General features: G+C 34.6%; 1 protein-coding gene across 3 annotated transcripts in view; it reads right to left on the bottom strand.

Annotated features, from left to right (window-relative positions):
* Positions 1-607: 607 nt before the first annotated feature.
* Positions 608-20,390, bottom strand: part of LOC121425682 (solute carrier family 15 member 1-like) — a 31,085-nt gene continuing 11,302 nt past the window's right edge. For all 3 annotated transcript variants that reach the window (XM_041621861.1, XM_041621846.1, XM_041621852.1), the window contains 19 exons: positions 18,088-18,152; positions 17,759-17,852; positions 15,590-15,731; positions 13,941-14,033; positions 13,025-13,124; positions 11,259-11,427; positions 9,992-10,074; positions 9,643-9,726; positions 8,360-8,494; positions 7,746-7,778; positions 7,270-7,440; positions 6,325-6,441; positions 5,750-5,911; positions 5,078-5,124; positions 4,407-4,544; positions 3,269-3,392; positions 1,821-1,952; positions 1,193-1,300; positions 608-972 (listed from right to left, as the gene is read on the bottom strand). In XM_041621861.1, coding sequence (XP_041477795.1) covers positions 772-972; positions 1,193-1,300; positions 1,821-1,952; positions 3,269-3,392; positions 4,407-4,544; positions 5,078-5,124; positions 5,750-5,911; positions 6,325-6,441; positions 7,270-7,440; positions 7,746-7,778; positions 8,360-8,494; positions 9,643-9,726; positions 9,992-10,074; positions 11,259-11,427; positions 13,025-13,124; positions 13,941-14,033; positions 15,590-15,731; positions 17,759-17,852; positions 18,088-18,152 — 2,198 coding nt within the window. In that variant the 3' untranslated portion in view covers positions 608-771. The remainder of the gene's footprint in view (positions 973-1,192; positions 1,301-1,820; positions 1,953-3,268; positions 3,393-4,406; positions 4,545-5,077; positions 5,125-5,749; positions 5,912-6,324; positions 6,442-7,269; positions 7,441-7,745; positions 7,779-8,359; positions 8,495-9,642; positions 9,727-9,991; positions 10,075-11,258; positions 11,428-13,024; positions 13,125-13,940; positions 14,034-15,589; positions 15,732-17,758; positions 17,853-18,087; positions 18,153-20,390) is intronic.

Here is a 20,390-nt window from a genome sequence, read left to right on the forward strand (position 1 = left end):
TATCATGTGTGAGAAACAGATAAGAAATTGAAATTTGTACACTAGTACTACTACAAGAAAATATTTCAGAATTGTTTGCAAACATCTATCAAGGCAGCCTCCTGTTAACCACCAGGGTCCTGTAACACAAAGGGTAGTGATTAATCATATGCTTCCTTTTTACAATTGATTGTACATTGTAGTCAATGCAATCAATCTAGAAATGTGATCTGTAATGATTGCTAATCTTTGTGTTACAGGCTCCACAGGTCACCTGTATGTATAAACCCAAAGTGAAATATTTGTACAGTAAAAACATCTGTTCACAAAGAATTCTTTTAAATCAGGTTAACCCTTTTCCAAAGAATTCATTCATATTTGCATATCACTGAACTACTACGACTCTTTCAAAGAGTTTTATCATGTAAAGCAGTATGATGATGATAACATAAAATAATGTTAAGACTTGTTTCAAATGAACAAGCTTAATAATTACTGTAAAACAATGATTTAAATAATACATGTATACTCTATCCATTGAAGTGAACATGACAGAAATATATAAATAACCATCAAATAGTGCTATTCTACAATGTAGCTAAAATATACTTCTGATTTTTTTTCCACGACTTGAAACAAGTTACAAATAAGAAACTACAACATACAATAAATACATGTAACATAATGTGGTCTGCATAAAAAGGAATATTTCTAACAATCAATACATCCAGTAGCGATACAAACTAATATCCAGAGTAGTATGATTCTTGATATTTCACCAGGAAGAGAATATCATTTCTGAGCCGAGTCTTCTAAGCTTTGATAGCCTGCTGTACCAGACTCATCTAAATCACTGTTTGCGACAAGCCCGGCTGTATCATGCATCTGTACATCTCGTTCTTTAGGTGTGACGTAGACATAACAACACGCCATGATGGAGAATAGGAGGATGATGAAACCCATTAGACCAGCAAAGAGGAAGAATTCCATAGCCTAAAAGAAATAAAAACATGTAAAAAGGCCATTAAGTGTATCAACTATCAACCACTTGAAAAAATAATATACAAACTGCTGATTAGTATGCAATTGATCTCAGGTACCACACATCTGCAATTAAATGTAATATTTTTTGTTGAAACTGTGACTTGATTGATCGACATGTAAGTGCTAGAAGCATAGCAGAGCTTATGCATTACCGCTATCGCTTTCTTACCTGGCTTTCAATTAGTTGAGATTCAGCGATGATGACAACAATAAGATTCCCAAAGGCAACAGTCATAAGCCAAGCGGCTTGAACACAGGATTTCATACTAGATGGGGCCTGCATCATTAATAAAAGCAACAAAAAAAAAAAACCAATAATGTGACCGATCATTTGGCCTGTGGAAATAAAAAAAACAAACAGACCTATCATTCGAGACCCAGGCTGGAGCTGAAAGGCAAATTGACAAATGGTAACCATATAAGCTACATGCATGTAGTACTACAATGTAAGCTTTAAGCATATTCACTGCATGACATATTTTGCTTAAGAAAAACATCAAACATAGACTCATGATCCATCTTTGGTCCTGTGATTAAGAGACACAGAGTACATATATGTACAGACCTCAAGCAGCAATGTGTGTGACTGATCAATTGACTAATTCACAGGAGTGACGGAATGATCACACCATAAAAAAGCTACGTAGAAATTAAAATATGATCATCCCCAACCGATGAAGGTATTCTGTGACATGGCTATGGTTAGTACTAGATTTCGATTGGTATATGATTTGTCAATTTCACTTATGGGTTTGGTCTGGGTATCAAACAAAGAATACATAGTTGTCGACACATACCTGTGAGTAAGAAAACTCCAGACCAGTGATTGAGAATAAAATCTCTCCACAAGTGATGATAACATATTGTGGTATTTGTAGGAGCATTGATACACTATTAGGCAGGACCTCCATATGGATAGCAAGATGAATCTATATTGTAGAGATGCAACAGATAAAAAAATAAAAATTCTTCAGTATTTGTTTTACTTGTAAAATATTACAGGACCTCTTTTCACATCGATGATAGACTTACTTCAACCATCTAATTTATTTAATTTGGGACTGTTCGATGAGGCCTACATTAAAAGAATGAATTACTTGTGTGCAGAGTGCAAACAGCATATATTTAATGCAGTTTTATAGAGACAAAAACAAAAGGCAGGAAAGACCTCATATTATGCCACCTAAAGCCTGGCTCACACTACAGGACCCGTTGCGACAATCGCATTTTGCATTAAATGTGAAAGTTCCAAGAAGTAAAATTATTGTATTTGTAGTTAAGCATAATGTAAAGAATGCTAAATCAGAATTCTGCTTTGATGCAAGCCCTGTAAAGTCAAAATCTGCTTCAAGTCGCAGCCGATGATGACGTCATTATGATTTGGAATCGAATTTGCTTTTATTTGTACGGTGAGACTCAAACTAGACTGAATTTTGATCGCTGTGATTTTATTGGTTGGAATGTTCATATCTAATGTTATTACAATTTCTTTGAAATTTGAATCGCAATGAATCATAAAGTGTGAGCCACGCTATACATCAATATTCACTGAACATCAGGCATCTACCACAATACTGGCTCATATACCCATCTTGACACCATTAACAAATAAAACATACATGTACATTCATGATCTCCACTGGCAAAGTGAGGATATATTTTCACAGCAGTTTTTTACGCTTCAGTGTTATGTAACTCCCAATCCTCTAGTACATAATTAGTACATAATATACCTTTATTTAAAGCAGCACTTCTCAAAAAGTGGGCCAAAAAGCTCTCTCAGGTGGGCCATGAGAAGCTCCGGGGGTGGGGGGGGGGGGGGAACTGATGAACAGTAGGGTCTATATTTCACAGACCTGTCTGAATATGTTATGTCCGATTGGTCTAAGAGGGTCAAGCAAAGCTCAAGCACGCTTAGTTATCATGCATGTTGCAAAGCATATGCCTGCACACTATATGATGATTTCGATCTAACTTTGATGTGAACCTCATGTGTATGCATACTGTGTATGTAGTTAATTGTCACCCAATTACCAGACATTTGCGAATGCAGCTATTTGTTTAAAATGTGCTTCATAGCTTTGTCCTCAAATATAAGGAAACATTTTTCCATCAAAATGGACATTTCCTTTACAAATTGGTAGGTGGGCCTTGAAAAAAATCTGAGAATCAAAGTTGTCCTCGAGTAAAAAAAGGTTGAGAAGTACTAATTTAAAGTACATCAAGGAAGGATATTAGTACTTACAATATCTGGATGTGATATATTGGCAGGCTGTAAAACTAACCGATAGATGCCGCCCATCTGAACATCAACATGACCCAAAAGCTCTTTACTAGCATTTCCCTCAGGCAATCCATACACATTGTACCTGTTGTCAACCAACAAGTAATAGATTGTCAATGCAGTGCCGAGTATCAATGCCTCACCAGATTTGTTAAAACATATCAAATTGAACATTTCTTTCTAGAGCAATATATTTGTGCATTTCATCATAACATCATGCACGCAAGTTACATACAAATTGTGACATCACTTATATTATTAACATTAATCATGAGGGATTGGTCAACAACAGAGCATTATAAACACATTATTTCTCTTTCAAAGTGATCTAACAATCCCACTGATCAATCCCTATCCTTCTCTGCACTTGGAATTTTCATCATTCAGTTAAATATTTTTTTCATTCTTACTCATGGCAGTGCTAACTAGGAAGAAGTAGTCATCCCACAAGCTTTTCATGATAATGAACGTTGCTGTCATGTGTATATGTATTAAGAAACGCACAATTGTTCATTAGACAATAAATTTACAGTGCTTTGTAAACCATTGACACACCTCTAGGTCTAATACAACAGGTTGAAGACAAATTGTTTTGAAAAATAATACAAGGGGCCCGTTGCATTACTTTTGCCGTACAGAAACTCTGGCAAATGAAAAAAAATTCTAGCAAACAAAATATAGTATTGACAATAACAGTGAAAAACTCTGGCAAAAAAATTGCCAGTTTTTCTTTCATGCAACAGTTCCAAGGACAAACATTCTTTTTCTTTACCCTCAAATTGAAAAAAAAAGTATTTGAAATATACAATAAATATCTTTGAAATGTAGGAGAACCAGAAACAATTGTGTACGAAAAATTGGGTCATCCTATACCATTTTCAGTGAGCCTGTAATCTGAGATCTTTGTACAAGTACCTCTCAATGCCTACACAAGCCAATATCAAAGATTATGCATATAATTGATTTTATTCGTATTATTTCAGTTGATATTACAAAAATAAGATTAGAATACTAGCAGACATGGCACCTTAAAAGCCTCCATCACCCATCTTTGGTGTTGAAGTCATGAACGTAGTAGAATTTTAAGGTAACTACTCACTCTCCAGGCTCAATACCGCGAGATGAGCTGACATTGTTTCGTAGAACATGCATGGTGTAAGTTATATCCTTTAAAGGTTCTTCTATGGAGATGGTCAGGTTATCCGGTAGAGTGCCAGTAGACATGAAATATCCAAAACTAAGAATGAAAAAAAAAACAAGAAAATTAAATAGGGCAATTGATAATTTTCTTTGTTTTATTAAAAAATGCTACAATCTTACATTCATTGATAATTTGCTACAGTGAATTTTCCTTGCAGTTATAAAGAGTCTTTTCCTTCAGGCTACAAAGAAGAGATTCTTGAACCAGTTCAAAGATGCAGTAGTCTCCAGGGAAGTGTTCATTGTGAGAAAACATTGTGAAGAACAGATCATTACATGACAGGAGTAAAACTCTTGAAAAGGATGACATTTTAGCTATTTATTTGTATTGGATTGAATGGAGTATTATCCCTAACCTAGATGACGATATCACTGAAGGGACCAATCTAGATCTAGTGATTATAACTTTTGATTAACATAAAAGAAACATAAAAGAAACTCATTATTTTCTTCTTCGTTGGATTTCAAACTTCAGTGTATCTGATTTGTATTTCTTCTTTCAATTTTTGGGGGTTGGATTCTAACTTATGACCATGGTTTAGACAGACGCATTGGCAGTGATTGTCTTACCTTATTTTTCCCAGTCCTTTACTTGATTTTTCTAAATGACCTTTGACCTACAGATGGACATAATAGAGAGATAGTGAGATAGAAAGACAGACAGACAAACAGATGAGAAGGGGAGGTTGACACATGTAGATATAATGCAATTACAATTATAAATATACACTCAAACCCAAGGCAAAAAATAAATATAAGTAGGAAAATATAGATGCAATTGTAAGATACATCACACTTAGTGTTTCACCCTTGTAATTTATTCTTCACTAGAAAATATCTTAGTTATTAGCATAATCATGGTCATTTTTATTTTACCAGATGATTTCTTCAATGTTTTCAATCAGGACACTTTCTCCTAGAAAAATGTAAATGGTCATATTGATTATATTACAACCAATTCAATTTATTTTACTCGAAATTGAAATCAATTACAGGGTGAAAAAAGAATACACAATGAAACAATCTTAAAAATGTTCGTCTTGATTTTGAAATATTCAACCTTTAGAAATGTTTATTCCTATGTAATCAAGGTGGTTTTTAAGGATATTTCTATTCTCAAATTTGAGAAATTGTGAAAGGAAAGGTTAATTAGTATTTACTGACATTCTTTCTGTTCATAATAAATGCAACTAATGCATTATATAAAAAATAGCTTATAGCAGTGGATTAAGTTTCACTCGCCTGAATAGCTTGGATTTGGTCTCCTGAACTGTACACTGTGACACTTTCAACCTTTTGACTACCTAAGCTGGCAGAAAATAATTTAACGCTACCCAGTTCCGAACAGCTAGGCTCAATTTTTACGTCATAATCTCCAACTGGAAAATCAATTTCTTTGGTCCCCTACAATGCAAATACATAATATAACAATACACAGGATAAGTATATATTCTATGCATGTATAACTGCTATAGTTTCAAATAGATGAAAATATATTCAACTATTGCACAAATTCATATTTGGAAATCCAAAATTTTTGTCTTTTCACATGATACACCCGTCGATTGCTTGAGTAAAAATGCACAGATTGAATAACTAATGAGTGAAGAAAATAGTTCCAAACTTTGAGGCATGAGTTGTCAACAGCTTTGTGTATCTACAAATATTCCATCATGTAAGATGTGCCCAAAGTAGTACATACATGCAATCAAATATAAAATTCAAGTATTTAATCAGAGCAACAAGATTTCACATTCATGATGCCATTAAATTTATTTATGAAATTAAAAAAAAATATTGAAATGGATATGATTTACCTTGCCTATATCAATATTTCCAGTATAGAATTCACTTTCAACACCGATGGGGCAAGGTGATGCATTGATAATATTGACAATAGCTTGGTCTTTGCCTGGTAACTTGATTTCAGTACTCTGTAAATACAAACAATTAATAGAAATCAGAAAATTTGTCTTTGAAATATCTTAATTTCTTTATATATGGTATTTTATCATTTATGAAATCAATTATAAGAGCAATTTTATATCATAGTTAAAAAAATTATTACAAAATAGAAACCTTTAAAAAATTCTGTATAACACAAAGGGGCAAATTCCATAAAATATGTACGTCCGACCCCCTATATGTGGAGCCTTCAGGAAATTTTCTGTCTCTGATTTCTTGTTCTTTTGACAGTCTGTAATGTTCTCAAGGGTCCATGACTTGGTCAGTTTATGAAGTGATGTAAGACTAGAGAAAAATGGGGATCGGACGTACAAAAAGGTTGATCATTTTATGGAATGGCCTAAAATTAACAAAAACAATAATAAAAACAATAATAAAAATAATCTTGCTACAGATTAATCAAAACTCTGGTCTAAAGTTCTGGTTTAACTATGACTGTGACATAAATCTCTAACAGTAGAGATTCAATGTATCAGCTCATTTGACTCTCAAAACAATCTTAAATGCCTGGGGAGGATTAAGAAGACATTGTCTTAAACATTGAATAATCAGGAAAGAGCACAGTTAACATGAGAAACATTAATTTTAAAAAAAGTTTTGACATTGTTGGCTTCCAGAATTTTAGCACAGATTTCGACCTTAAGTTAAACCCGACTTCAGAATATGGGCCAATGTATTGGTAAACATTCAATTCACGTATGTATTTCCAAACATAACACCTGACTGGAAAGCAGTATGAATATAAATAGAATACAATCTTTAAAATCAACTGAATTTAAAAACACACTTAATCTTACATCTATTTTCAACTGAAGGAAACCAGCTAATATGAAAGCAATAGCAGCAAGGATCATCCCACCAGCCATCCTTTGCAAGGGACGCTTTGGAACATTGCACTTGTCTAGGAGGGGGTAAATGACTCCTTCAAAAAGAGGGATGAAGAATAGGATGAAAACTGGATTTAGGGCCTGTATAATAGAAAATAAAAAGTTAGGGTAGGGAAAAGAAAGAAGAGTAATTTGATTATTTGATACAGATTAAACAGACTTCTGTAAGAATGAAGAATACAAATTACTACAAATATCACTGAAGGTGCATGTCTTTAACTCGATAACAATGTTTGTGTCAAGTTTCATGAGCAATGGCCAAAAACTGAGGAATAAGTTTGATCCGCAATTATTATTTTTGGTCATAACATATTACCATGGCAACACAACTTTCAAGACATGTGAAAGTGTGTCTTGCACATCTTTATCATGAAAAACATTCTTACCTGCATTTGATCTGGTTTGATTTGATAAGAGCCCTGAAGAGAGAAGCAATAGAGGAAAAATAAAAACATTTGATTTATGGTAAGCTAAATTCATTCTGCAGATTGCTTAAGAAAAAGAATGAACCATGTATACAAGAAATGACTTTTAAACAAAACCATTAAAAGGAAGCATTTCATGTGTGTTCTTCAGGTAATGATTACATGTTTCCACACAGGTGCAAATCCTTATTACTGAGGGGCAACTGAAAGAGTTACTTTGAAAAACTGGAAATTTATATTAGTTCTACTTGAAGAATATCAAGCATCATACATATTGTTATCACAGGCACACAGGAGCACAATGAAAGTTCACTGATGCTGGATGATGCCATAGTGTATGTGTTTATATTCAAAGCTGAAATTCAGCTCTAATATCAAGAGTTCTCAACATGTCAGAAATCTTAGGAATTTTACAAGATATTTCAGACTTTCCAAGGATTCTTGAAGAATTTTAAAGAGAATATCTGATTATTTATTTTCTTTAGACACATAAACAACAATAAAATTATTCAGCTTCCATAATTTCTAAGAGAGTTATACGCAAAATATAATCTAACTTCAATGAGATGACTGACCAGTCGACCATCCATGTGTTCTGCTTGGAGTGTCCAGCGAGATCCTTGTTGGTCAAACAATGCCCAGAAGAAAGGAAGTGGTAAGAAGATGAACAGGACATGGAGAAGCACCTTGATGTCTTCTATCAAAGAAGCCTGTATATTCACAACATGAAAAATGACTATTCATTTATACATATGCAAGAATTTCAAGCAAATGTTTGAATGATTGAAAATATTGATACAATTCTTATTCAATTAACTTATATCTGCTTTTATCCAGTCTTCTCCCCTCCTTTTTCATGTAGTTTTCTTTTCTTTGGGGATCAATTTCCATCAATTTACACCGACAAAAAATAAATGCTCGTAATGGGAGAATATATTATAATGGATACAGTGTTTTATACAGCATCTATGGGTTTACCTTCTTAAAATAATCATCATTTTAAGCCATGTACATGCAACAAATATAAAGTTATTGAATACCCAGGCCATTAACATATAAGCAGGTCAAGAGTTCACTTACTGACTGTAACTTACACATTCCTACTTGTTTACAGATTTTGGCTCATTCATAACTTCCTTGTGGATTATTAAGTAGATTTCACAATAAAATTTACATTGATGAGCCTTGTACATATCATTGGTGTGAATTTCACACCACTGGTATTTCCTGTAATGAACACACCTGTCAATCAAATGCACCTGTAAACATTAGTCTACCCCCCCTTCAACTCTCTCTTCTTAGTCACATACATCTTTCTGCTCGTCATTGAACATCTTTATGAATTATCAAAGCAAATCGTTAGTTGAGGTACTAGTATGTATGGCCAGTGGCAACCCACTATCCAGCCCCCCCCCCCCCCCCCCCTTCACCCACCACGCCCCTCCCAATCAAAATACTCTGATGCCATCCCCTGGTTGATCTGTTGATTTTTACCTACCAAACATCGGACAAGCAATGATTCAAACTAAAGCTGAATATGTTGAAAGTACATGTATCTAAAATAAAATGAATTGTAGTTCTTCTGTAAAACTGTCTTGCCAAAAGGGTACAAGACGCATTCACTGAAATTTGAACCCAGTTCCAGTATAACAAGACCCTAGACATACTTTTGAGCCATGATAGTAGTGTAGTTCTTCTGTAAACTAATGATAGTAGTGTAGTTCTTCTGTAAACAATGCTTTGCCGAAAGGGCACAAGACGCATCCACTGAGATTTGAACCCAGTTCTGGGATTACACGACCCTAGACATACTGTTGAGCCATGATGGTGCCAGTAATAATAATCTTTTAAAACTTACACCATATTTTTCCTCTGCCCAGTCAAGCCAATGCTCTTTCTTCTCTGGACTGTTTCTATTCTGAAATCGATTTTTCACAGCAAACTAAAGAAACAAGAACAAACATATCACAGATTGAATTTTGTACATTCAAGAAACAGAGTATAGGTAAGGATGTAACAATAATAATAGAAAATCATAATAAGAGAAATTATCAAAGCAGTATGAATAAGTCTAATTCTTACAACAAAAATCAATAAAAACTGATCATAAAGAAAAAAAAGGAAAGAAAGCAAGCAAGAAAAATATATTTTTTTTATTAAATAAATAATGTAAAAAGAAAGAAAAAAAAAACATGATAATCACTTACCCCCATTGCTTGAATAACTTCTCCAACAATATTTCCAGAAGGAGGATTTTGCTGATAAAAGTAACGCCCACATACAAAAATTGCTGTAAGAAATACGTGCAAAGGATAAAATAATGAACACCATAGAGCTGTCATTTGTAAATGCACATGCATATGCATAGTTTTATTAGCACTACTAAATTTACTACAATTCCAAACTATATTTAGTACACATACATGTATGGATTCTTTGCCTGAATTAAAAGAATAAGTACCTTTTCTCCTGATATCTATATAATATTGACTGGCCTTGAGGGGAACATCAAATATATTGCCAGCAAATGAATCATATTGGCCCAAGTCTTCAGACGAGGGCAATATGGGTCATTTAACGGCAATATATTTGATGTTCCCCGAAAGAAGAGCCAGTCAATATTTTTATTATCATCCAAATCAGATATCTAGAGCCAAAATCATGATAATGGGGATATTTCTTTTAAAAATAGAGTTCTATTGTGTCATGTTAATATCGGTCTACGCTCTGCACTTTACCATTATGACGTACTTGCAAGCGCTCGGATTCAGCATTGTCTTTATTATGATGTATATTGTTGGTGGGCGGATCCTTATGAAGCGTATCTCTTTATACGCATCCACAAATTCACGGATGTGAGACGGTATATTTTGCTTCGTCTCTGCATGCAAAGTAAATACGCCCACTGAGACCGAGGAAAATACAAACAATATACCTATACCCTTCCCGATATTCAGAAAATGTAGGGCAATACGGTTTTGTAAATGACCAGCTCAGATGTCTGATATGGGTGATAATTTATAATATTCCATAATTTTTGGCTAAACTCATATATCAACAACAGCATTTATTACTGTGTTGTTTAAATACACTGGTTTCAGTTTATTACAGAATGAAAAGGAAATGATCGAATTGTACATTTATTGCATCATATTGTAGAAATGGAGAAAAACAATGCCAAATACAAATTCACCAAGTGAAACAATCATGATAAACCACCCTCACCCTAAACCTGTAGCTAAATTTGATTATTTCCCTATAAAAAAAAAATAACAATCCATCAAAATACATGAGTCAATTTCTAAAACTTTTATAAATATTAAATGATGAATGTGCAAATACATGTATTTTGTGCTCTTTCTCTCAAGTTCAGAGGTCACTTCAACCCTCTGTTCTTCTCTTAAGATATCTTCTGCTAACTTGCCCTTCTTTTAAGAGTTTAAGAGAATAGGAGGACAATTCTAAAATCCTTACCGATGGCAACTGCCATTAGAGCAGCAGGAACACCAAAGGCAAGAGTGTAGCAGTCATTCCCAAAGCACTTGACATCATGACGAAGGATAGGGGTCACAAACGTTGAGATGAGACTCCCAGAATTAATGGAGAAATAGAATACTGAGAAAAACCTCTGGATTTCTTTCTCCTAGGAAAAAGGACAAGAATCATATCGTGAAAACTTCTTACAAAAGTACAAATCTACCTTCATCCTTCACTATTACACCACTGGCAGACTTGCCTTTCTTATGCATTCAATGTAGCAGCCATGCTGACCTTAAAATAAGATGAATATTTTTCAAGAGGAAAAAAAAAATTATATCCTAAATGACCCTTGATTATATGACCTGCAACTCATAATGATCAGTGATACCTGATTACCCTTATGTCCAGGTTTAACAAAACAGGTCCATTTTAAAGACTTATAAGATTTCAATAAGTTGACGACAGCTATAATACCGGCACCTGTAATCTCCAACACAATCACAAAATTATTTTTCTTTTTATTTGAACTAGAGTCCTACCAAAAAATGAAACCCTGCTTGAAATAAAATACAAGAAAAAAGCTAATACAGCCTATCCTATCTGATGCTGTACTCTATAGTGTATGCACTGTATATGATTGAATCTTTGATTCAAATCTAATTAGCATAAATTGCTTACAAATTGAAAATGCAGCCCACTAGCATACCTATTCATGCCAGCCGAAAAAAGGCTGACATAAATAGATAATAAACAAAGCCAGCATAAAGGTTAGTTTAGGGTTATGATATGTTGTAGGGTCTTGTGTTGTGCATGTTTATTGTTATGTTGATGTGGTGACATCATCATGTAATGACATCATTATCATCACATGAAGAGTCACACATTCTGTTATATGTGTCTCTCTACACTGGCCTTGCTTGCTCACTGCCTCCAGCTGGTGAGCAAGCAAGGCTTGTCTTATGTACTCCAGCAAATGATAGGCAAACTTTTTCACAGTTAGTGAAGAGACCACCACGTCATGGTTTAACTAAAATAACATGCATAAACATGATGTTTGACAAAAGAATTTAGTGCTTTCATCCAATAGGCAGACAGATGAGAATCTTTAAGCATGCATTCATGAATACGAATTAGAATTCATTACATAACTTGAATTCACAATGACCAGTTCATAAAGATGTCTTCGAATGTTAAGCCTACAATGGCTAAAATGTCAGTGAGTGCATCAACTTCAAGAAAGTATTTAGTAATACATTAGTCAAACAAAGATGAATGCATGGTTTATGGCTGTTGCTAGGTAAGACGAGGTTTGATAAATACAGTTACAGATTAGCTCAGTATGCCCAATGCCCAAAATAACTTGCTATGATTTATGGGAAATATGTATCATACTCAATGGGGCTGCGCTACAGGGGCATCAGGGGGGTTATCCCCCCCCCCTGATTCTTCATGTAGTGAAAACAGGGGGGGAATCTAAAATTTAACAAATATTTAAAAAACAAGTAAAATGCCTCTGTCAGTTTTGCCTGTATTGTGTGATTCAATATAGCAGTAGTGCTGCCATGTGATAATAAAATACTAAGTTCATTGAACCTAAATGACCATTGACCTCCATCATGTGACCTGAAACTTGTGCAAAATGTTCAGTGATACTTGATAACCCTTTATGTCCAAATTTTTAAGTTTTATGAGAGAAACAAATACACAGAAAAGGAAAACATTCATCAAATAACAGGAAAGAGAGGGGGGATCAAACAAACCTGATCTGCTTTAAACTGATCTCCACCAAAGGCCGACACACATGGCTTGATCCCACCAGTTCCTAGACCTATTAGTAATAGGCCTATCATAGGACCAACTCTGACAGGTAGTGATAAAAGGAACATGGGAAAATCCATTAAATATTAACTACTTTTCAACATCATTGTAGCCACTGGCATACATTTGAGCAATGTATCAGGGTAGGAGGATTTACTATTTGATCTCCCCACCCCACCCCCGAACTTGAAAAGTATGACATCACAGATTGTGGCACAGAAAATTTGAGGTTGACTTTGGAGGGCTTACAGCATAACTTTTAACCTGTTCCTAACACCAGGAATTTTATTTCAATCTCTATAGCATGGTGATACTAGCAAAGATCTATGTCTGTGTGTTAGATTGGAAATTATCAACTAAATATCATATAAATATACAAAAATTATCTAGTAAATACCCTTAAACTTTACAAGAATATCATACTGATATGACTGACCGATTGATCATTCATTATTTCTAATTTGATTTTTAAAAAATACACAGAAAAATAAGCACACAATCATAAACTTGTTACAACTAATGTACATACAAACAAAATATATGTATTTCAATGAATAGGTAGACTTGGAAAACCTTAAAATACATATTTTGGAGAAAAAAGTCCTAAAAATTCATATATTTTTTTAGAACATACATGTACACTACACATTACGCAGTTTCTAGAAGGAAACTAACAAAAAAAAGTCAATATTCAGGAAATATGTGAGTTCAAAATGAGAAAAATCTTATGAAATCTTACTGGTAGGCAGGGAAGCATTATTATTCAAATACTTTGAAGGACATATGTTTGTAATATATATTTTCTCAGGATTTCATTTCAAGTTGTACCTGTACTGTATCACAGAGGTATTAACTTACAATTCAGGATTGCCTGTCGTCTGGGGAGGTAGCGCAGTGAAGCACATGACTGCATTGCCCAGCATGTAGATCTGAGCAACATAAACAATAGTTCTGGAGCATAGAGGAATAAGATAAAATAGTTTGTTATAATTAAGGTCTTTTGGTTACATATACTGCATAAGTATGTATAGGTAAGCAACCAGAGAATAAAAGCAATTGAGATATGAGCAACCGAGTGATTGATAGATTCATAATTCAGACATTCTAGAATATGTTTTTTGTTCATGCTATATGCGATACAAAATCTAATATGTTGCTTTGCAAAATTTTTAGGAATTGTACACAATAAAACAAAATCCAACAATTTATTATTTTTATTCATTTTTTCACAATAATTATAAATGAATAAAAAGAACCATTATTTTTATTCATGATAAAAATAATAGTTATTATTTGAATAAAAATTAATAAAAATAACTATCATTTCTATATATTTTTTTACAATAATTACACAAATCAGGGTGTTCCAAGAGGCAGACATGTTACAGGGCAAACAATGTACATATGTATGCATTTAATCATGAAAAACATTGTTCTTCAATGACCTCATACATAGGTTTCCCATTGTTTATGCCCTCCACTGCAAGTCATCTGTAAACTGTATACACACAACACCATTGTTAATGAGGCATACACATACAATTCCTTTTGGGTCAATAACTTCTTCCTAGATAGCACACTGGCAGGTGAAAAAGTGAAAAATCAAAGAAATATTTAACTGAACAAGGAACATCCACTGCAGACAAATATAAGGATTAATCAGCAGGACTATACCAATGAGATATCAGAAAAAATGAAATGTTTGATTGAGGTTTGTAATCACACAGAATAGGAGTGAAACACTGTGATTTATGCAGGATGTTGAGTTGTCAACCGATTTCTCACAATATACAGGTTACACGGGCCTAATCACTAGTGCCAGGCCATAGATATTCATTCGAGCCAACCCATTGCTATTTTCTTTTATTTTGATATGGCTGATTGACAAAGTGTATGCATATGATTGTCCATCTAACACTGATTCTATTTTTGGTAATTACTGAACTTCCTTTTCCCAAATTGGGAAGAAATATCACCAATTTTGGACTATATTTTGACCGGCGGAAGGATTAGGGCTATTTTGCTTTTTGAGGTGATGAATCTGCTCCCCCTTCTGTCTTCAAACACGCCAATTTATATTTAAAATGAGCCGGTCGAGGGACCCTTTTCTGGTCAGATATGGATTGCCAGATATATATCCTATCCACTGGTAGTAAACATTCGACCCCCGAATTTCATCCTTATTTTTTATGAATTTTTTAAAGTGCCAATTTAACACATGAATCTATGGGGAATGAATTAGGCCTGTGAAACCTACATCATGCATATGATATCGTAATCTCATAGCGCCCTCTCTCAGAGGATATAGGAATATGTGTAAACTGAGTTATCAGAGATGTGCCAGCTGCAGATCACCAATGGCAATAGCATCAGCCTCTAAGACGGTGGCACAATGTCTTCAATGCATCAGGTCTATAAACTTGATTGAACGAGGTCATAATATGGGCACAACTTGCGGGGAAGGATTTTAAATTGTGAATATTGGATGGCATCTAATGGGTACTCACTTGTACTTTCCCAGCCAACCATCAGCTATCATTGCACCAATGATTGGAGAGAAGTAGCACAGCATGTTGAAGGAATGGAAGATCACTGTCGATGTATTGTCACCAAGGAGTAGAATGTTTGTCAGATATAGAACCAAGATGGCTACAAAAAATCAAAGAGAAAAATAACTTTTATCAGTGATTTAAAGATAAATATTACCATACCTGCCAACCTTCTACAATAAAAAAAGTATTTCTTTACAAACAAGAGTATTTCTAAAAATTTGTCTCAATGTAACAATCGCCAGCCTGTTGTAGTGAGATTGGTGAAAAAGCATGTGAAATGACTCTACTTAAAAACTTGATAATTCACCCTTTTAAACACGTGCTTGTAGGCAAGAATTTACTTGTTCTTTTCATGCAACAAGTTACTGGCCTGACTGATTTTTACTGGTCTGGGACCGTCAGACTGGTGCAAGTTTCACGCGCAGTGTATAATACATCCTCCATGATTGGAAATTTAAAAAAAAAGTAACAAATCATACCAAAAAAGTATTGGTGTATAATAGCAAAAAAAAGGAACAAATACTATAAACAAGTGGAATGCCTCTGGCCGTCTCACCTGCATCACGCGGTTCAATATAGCAGCAGTGCTGACTTTGAATACTACTCTAACTCGCACAAGATGTTCAGTGATACATGGTTACTCTTATGTCCACTTTTTATGAACTAGACCAATAAACTTACAGAGATATGATGGTTATTCAACAAAAAACCCCAACATGGCCAAAGTTCATTGACCTTACATGACCTTTGACCTTGATCATGTGACCTGAAACTCGAACAGGATGTTCAGTGATACTTGATTACTCTTATGTACAAGTTTCATGAATCAGATCCATAAACTTTCAAAGTTTTGATGGTAATTCAACTGATACACCCAATTCGGCCAAAGTTCATTGACCTTTGACCTTGGTCATGTGACCTGAAATGCGCACAGGATGTTCAGTGATATTTGATTACTCATATGTCCAAGTTTAATGAACTAGACCAATAAAGTTTCAAAGTTATGATGGTAATTCAACAGATACCCCCGATTCGGCCAAAGTTCATTGACCCTAAATGACCTTTGACCTTAATCATTAGGCCTGAAACTTGCACAAAATATTCAGTGATGCTTGATTACTATTATGTCCAAGTTTCATGAATCAGATCCATAAACTTTCAAAGTTATGATGGGAATTCAACAGATATCCCCAATTCGGCCAAAGTTCATTGACCCTAAATGACCTTTGACCTTGGTCATGTGACGTGAAACTCATGCAGGATGTTCAGTGATACTTGATTGACCTTATGTCCAAGTTTCATGAACTAGGTCCATATATTTTCTAAGTTATGATGACATTTCAAAAACTTAACCTCAGGTTAAGATTTCAATGTTGATTCCTCCAACATGGTCTAAGTTCATTGACCCTAAATGACCTTTGACCTTGGTCATGTGACATGAAACTTTAATAGGATGTTCAGTAATACTTGATTAACCTTATGGCCAAGTTTCATGAACTAGGTCCATATCCTTTCTAAGTTATGATGTCATTTCAAAAACTTAACCTCAGGTTAAGATTTGATGTTGACGCCGCCGCCGCCGCCGTCGGAAAAGCGGCGCCTATAGTCTCACTCAGCTTCGCAGGTGAGACAAAAATGGAGTGATTGGTATGTCTGTATTACAAGTAAACACTGACCTAAAGTAGAATGTTTGGGAGGCACTGTGATTGAAAGATGAAGAGCAGAATAGATGATTGAGGAAGAAAGCTTTATTGAAACAAAGAAGATATGTGGAGCTGAAAAACTTGAATGAAAAAGAAGAAAAAAAGGAAAACCAGAAGACAAATATAAAAAAAAAAAAGAAGAAAAAGATGACAAGAAGAGGGGAAGAAGCAAAAGATAATGACAGAAAAGGAAATGAAGAAGTAGTATAAGATGAATGGAACAGAAGAACAGGAGAGAAGCAGAAATTATTTTTTTTTAATAAGAGGAGAAAGGGATGATCAAAGGAAGAAAAAGAGAAAGGATAAGAAAAAAAGGAGAAGTTTTTTAAAAAGTACAAATGATGAAGAAGTGAAAAAGATAAACAAATGGGGAAAAGTTTACAAAAAAAGAAGAAACCAACAGTTTTATTTTGAATATTACCTTTCATGCCATAAAAGGAGAACCTTTCGCAGAACTCTGTTCCTACAATGAAGAACACACTCTTTGGAAATCCTGATTGGCCCGTCACAAATTTCTGTGGGCAAAAAGCAAAAACATTAAACCAATTGAGAACACAATCACATAGAAATAAATTTTGTGTACAAACTATTTCTCAATGATCAAAAAGTCATATTTTTTCTTGGATGGCATGTTATTCACTTAGTTGAATCATCAGTAAAAGTGACTACAAAACTTGAAGCTGGCCAATATCATTTGAATTGATTGTAAATCTTTGAAATACAAGGTCCAGGAGTAAAATGTTTAGTTACCTTGACTCGACCCCATCCTTTGCCACTGATAGCTTGTTCCTGAGGGCGGTCAATCAAAGAGCTCCCTGAAATGATACAAATTAAGAAAAAGAAATGAAAGCAGCCATTGCTCTGATAATTGCAGGTACTCTGATAATGAATGAATAAATGCATGATTGAAGAATTAACACAAACATATTACACATACAAGTATATGTTACATACATTATCCACAAATATGAATGAATGTATGATCTATAAAGATGAAGTGTGAAAGATTAGTAGCAGTACTAGTAAATGTTTTTTTTTTTGTTGTTGTTACACCAGCAGCTGGGGTAGTACTTGTAGTACAATATAGCAGTAGTAATACAATATAGCAGTAGTAGCGGCAGCTGCTGCATAAGTTATACTACAAGTAATGGTTGTAGTAAGAGAAGCAGAAGGAGTAGCAATAACTGTAGAACATGTAATTGCATACCAATCATCTCCTTCTGAAGGGCGTTACTTTCAAGAAAGGACTTGTCAGACGTTTAATCTGACAGTTACCATAGTAACATTGTTACCCAGCCAACCAAAATCAAGGAAAGTTGTCAGATTTGACATCTTTTATGTCAGATGAAAATAGTGATAAAACACTCCCTGATGAACAACATAAAAGATGTAGTCAATCTTAGGTCTATGGAGACACATTTTCAAGATTCTCAAGAATTACAATTGACTGTAAGATTGATGTTATCTCTTTATAGGATACTGATCATCATGATTAAAACCATAAATTTTAATATGAAGACTATCACTGGCATTTCATGGCAGCAATCCCACTCAGGGATGAATATAATGTTTTGCCAAAAGACATTGGCTGGTAATCTCCGAGCATTGATCTATTATAAAGTCAACCCTGTACAATACATGTATATCCACTTTTATGGATTGCCAGTTTCGTTGTTTACTCATTTATCAAGTACACATCAGATTAGTATAGCAGTGAACAAAAATAATTTTCATTATTAAAATGGGTAGGCCATGATGAATTCTGTTATTTCATCTCTTTCAAATCAATTTTGAATGAGGGAGATGAAGCTTAGAATTCCATAGAAGTATGGACTTAAATCCTTGCTCAGTCTTCAGTTCAATTAAAACCAGGTTTAATTATGGAAATATCATCCGCTTTAATCACCGATGCGAAACTCAATCCAGTTGATCAACAGTCCCTGAAATATCGACTTGACTGTCAAAACTCCTGGGGATACAAGATACAATATCTCAGAGATGTTTTAAACATCATTTGTGATTTCATGCTATCAAAATGAAGTGGAACAGGACACTATGTCAGCATGAAGGGTGTATTATCTAAAGCAGCAAAAATTTCATCAGGGATATGTGACTGAGCGATAGGGGAAAATTATGAGGGTAGGAGGAGAAATAGTGGGTAATGTGATTCCATAGAAAAGAGGGGGGAAATGTGTAAAAATACCCAGTTTAGGGTAAAAAAAAATCATCCTAGTAATTTTCAGATGATTAGATGCACCAATTATGTATTGAGCACATTGTGACATATGCTAGATCTATCAAATTCATAAAACATAATTCAGGTACATGTATTCGTTGAAGAAGTTCAAATTGATCATGAATGATCAAGGATAGGTTTTAGGGGAGGGAAGCTTCCTGGGCTGGAAGCGCGTTTCCGTTTTACACCCTGGCGAAGGCATTTTCCGGAAAAGTAGCCAAAAAGCGACTAGTGAAGAGTCTACACACGTCGCTGGTTGCACGCAGCGTGCGACACAGGCGAGTCCACCACCGCATGCAATTTGCACAGTTACTGATCAGAGCACAGAGTTCCTCGGCACTTCATGTACAGAGAGAGCGGCAGTCAGGAGTGAAATCCGAACATGCTTTTGCAGTCGCGTTGTTTATGATAGTTTTTTTTTTCTAAAAATAAATTATTAACTAAATGAATAGAATGACAGACAAAATCAAAATAAACAGATACTTATAATGGAAAGACAAATTGAAGTTTGATGGATTGATACACTTAGAAGCTGCCGAAAGATAGATATAGAAGACTGATAAATAGATAGAGACAAGATAGACAGATAGATAGATAGATAGAGAAATAGAGAGGGAGGCGGATAGATAGAAAGAGAGAGAGAGGGAGGGAGAGATGGATGGATAGATAGATAAATAGAGAGAGGGGGAGAGACAGAGAGGTCGATATATAGAGGGAGAGGGGAGAGAGAGAAAGAGAGAGAGAATGATAGATAGATAGATAGATAGAGAGAGAGGGAGAGAGATGTTGTAGATAGAAATATGGACGGACAAAGAGA

Source organism: Lytechinus variegatus, chromosome 1, assembly GCF_018143015.1.
Source record: "Lytechinus variegatus isolate NC3 chromosome 1, Lvar_3.0, whole genome shotgun sequence".
In the NCBI taxonomy this organism is placed as follows: domain Eukaryota; kingdom Metazoa; phylum Echinodermata; class Echinoidea; order Temnopleuroida; family Toxopneustidae; genus Lytechinus; species Lytechinus variegatus.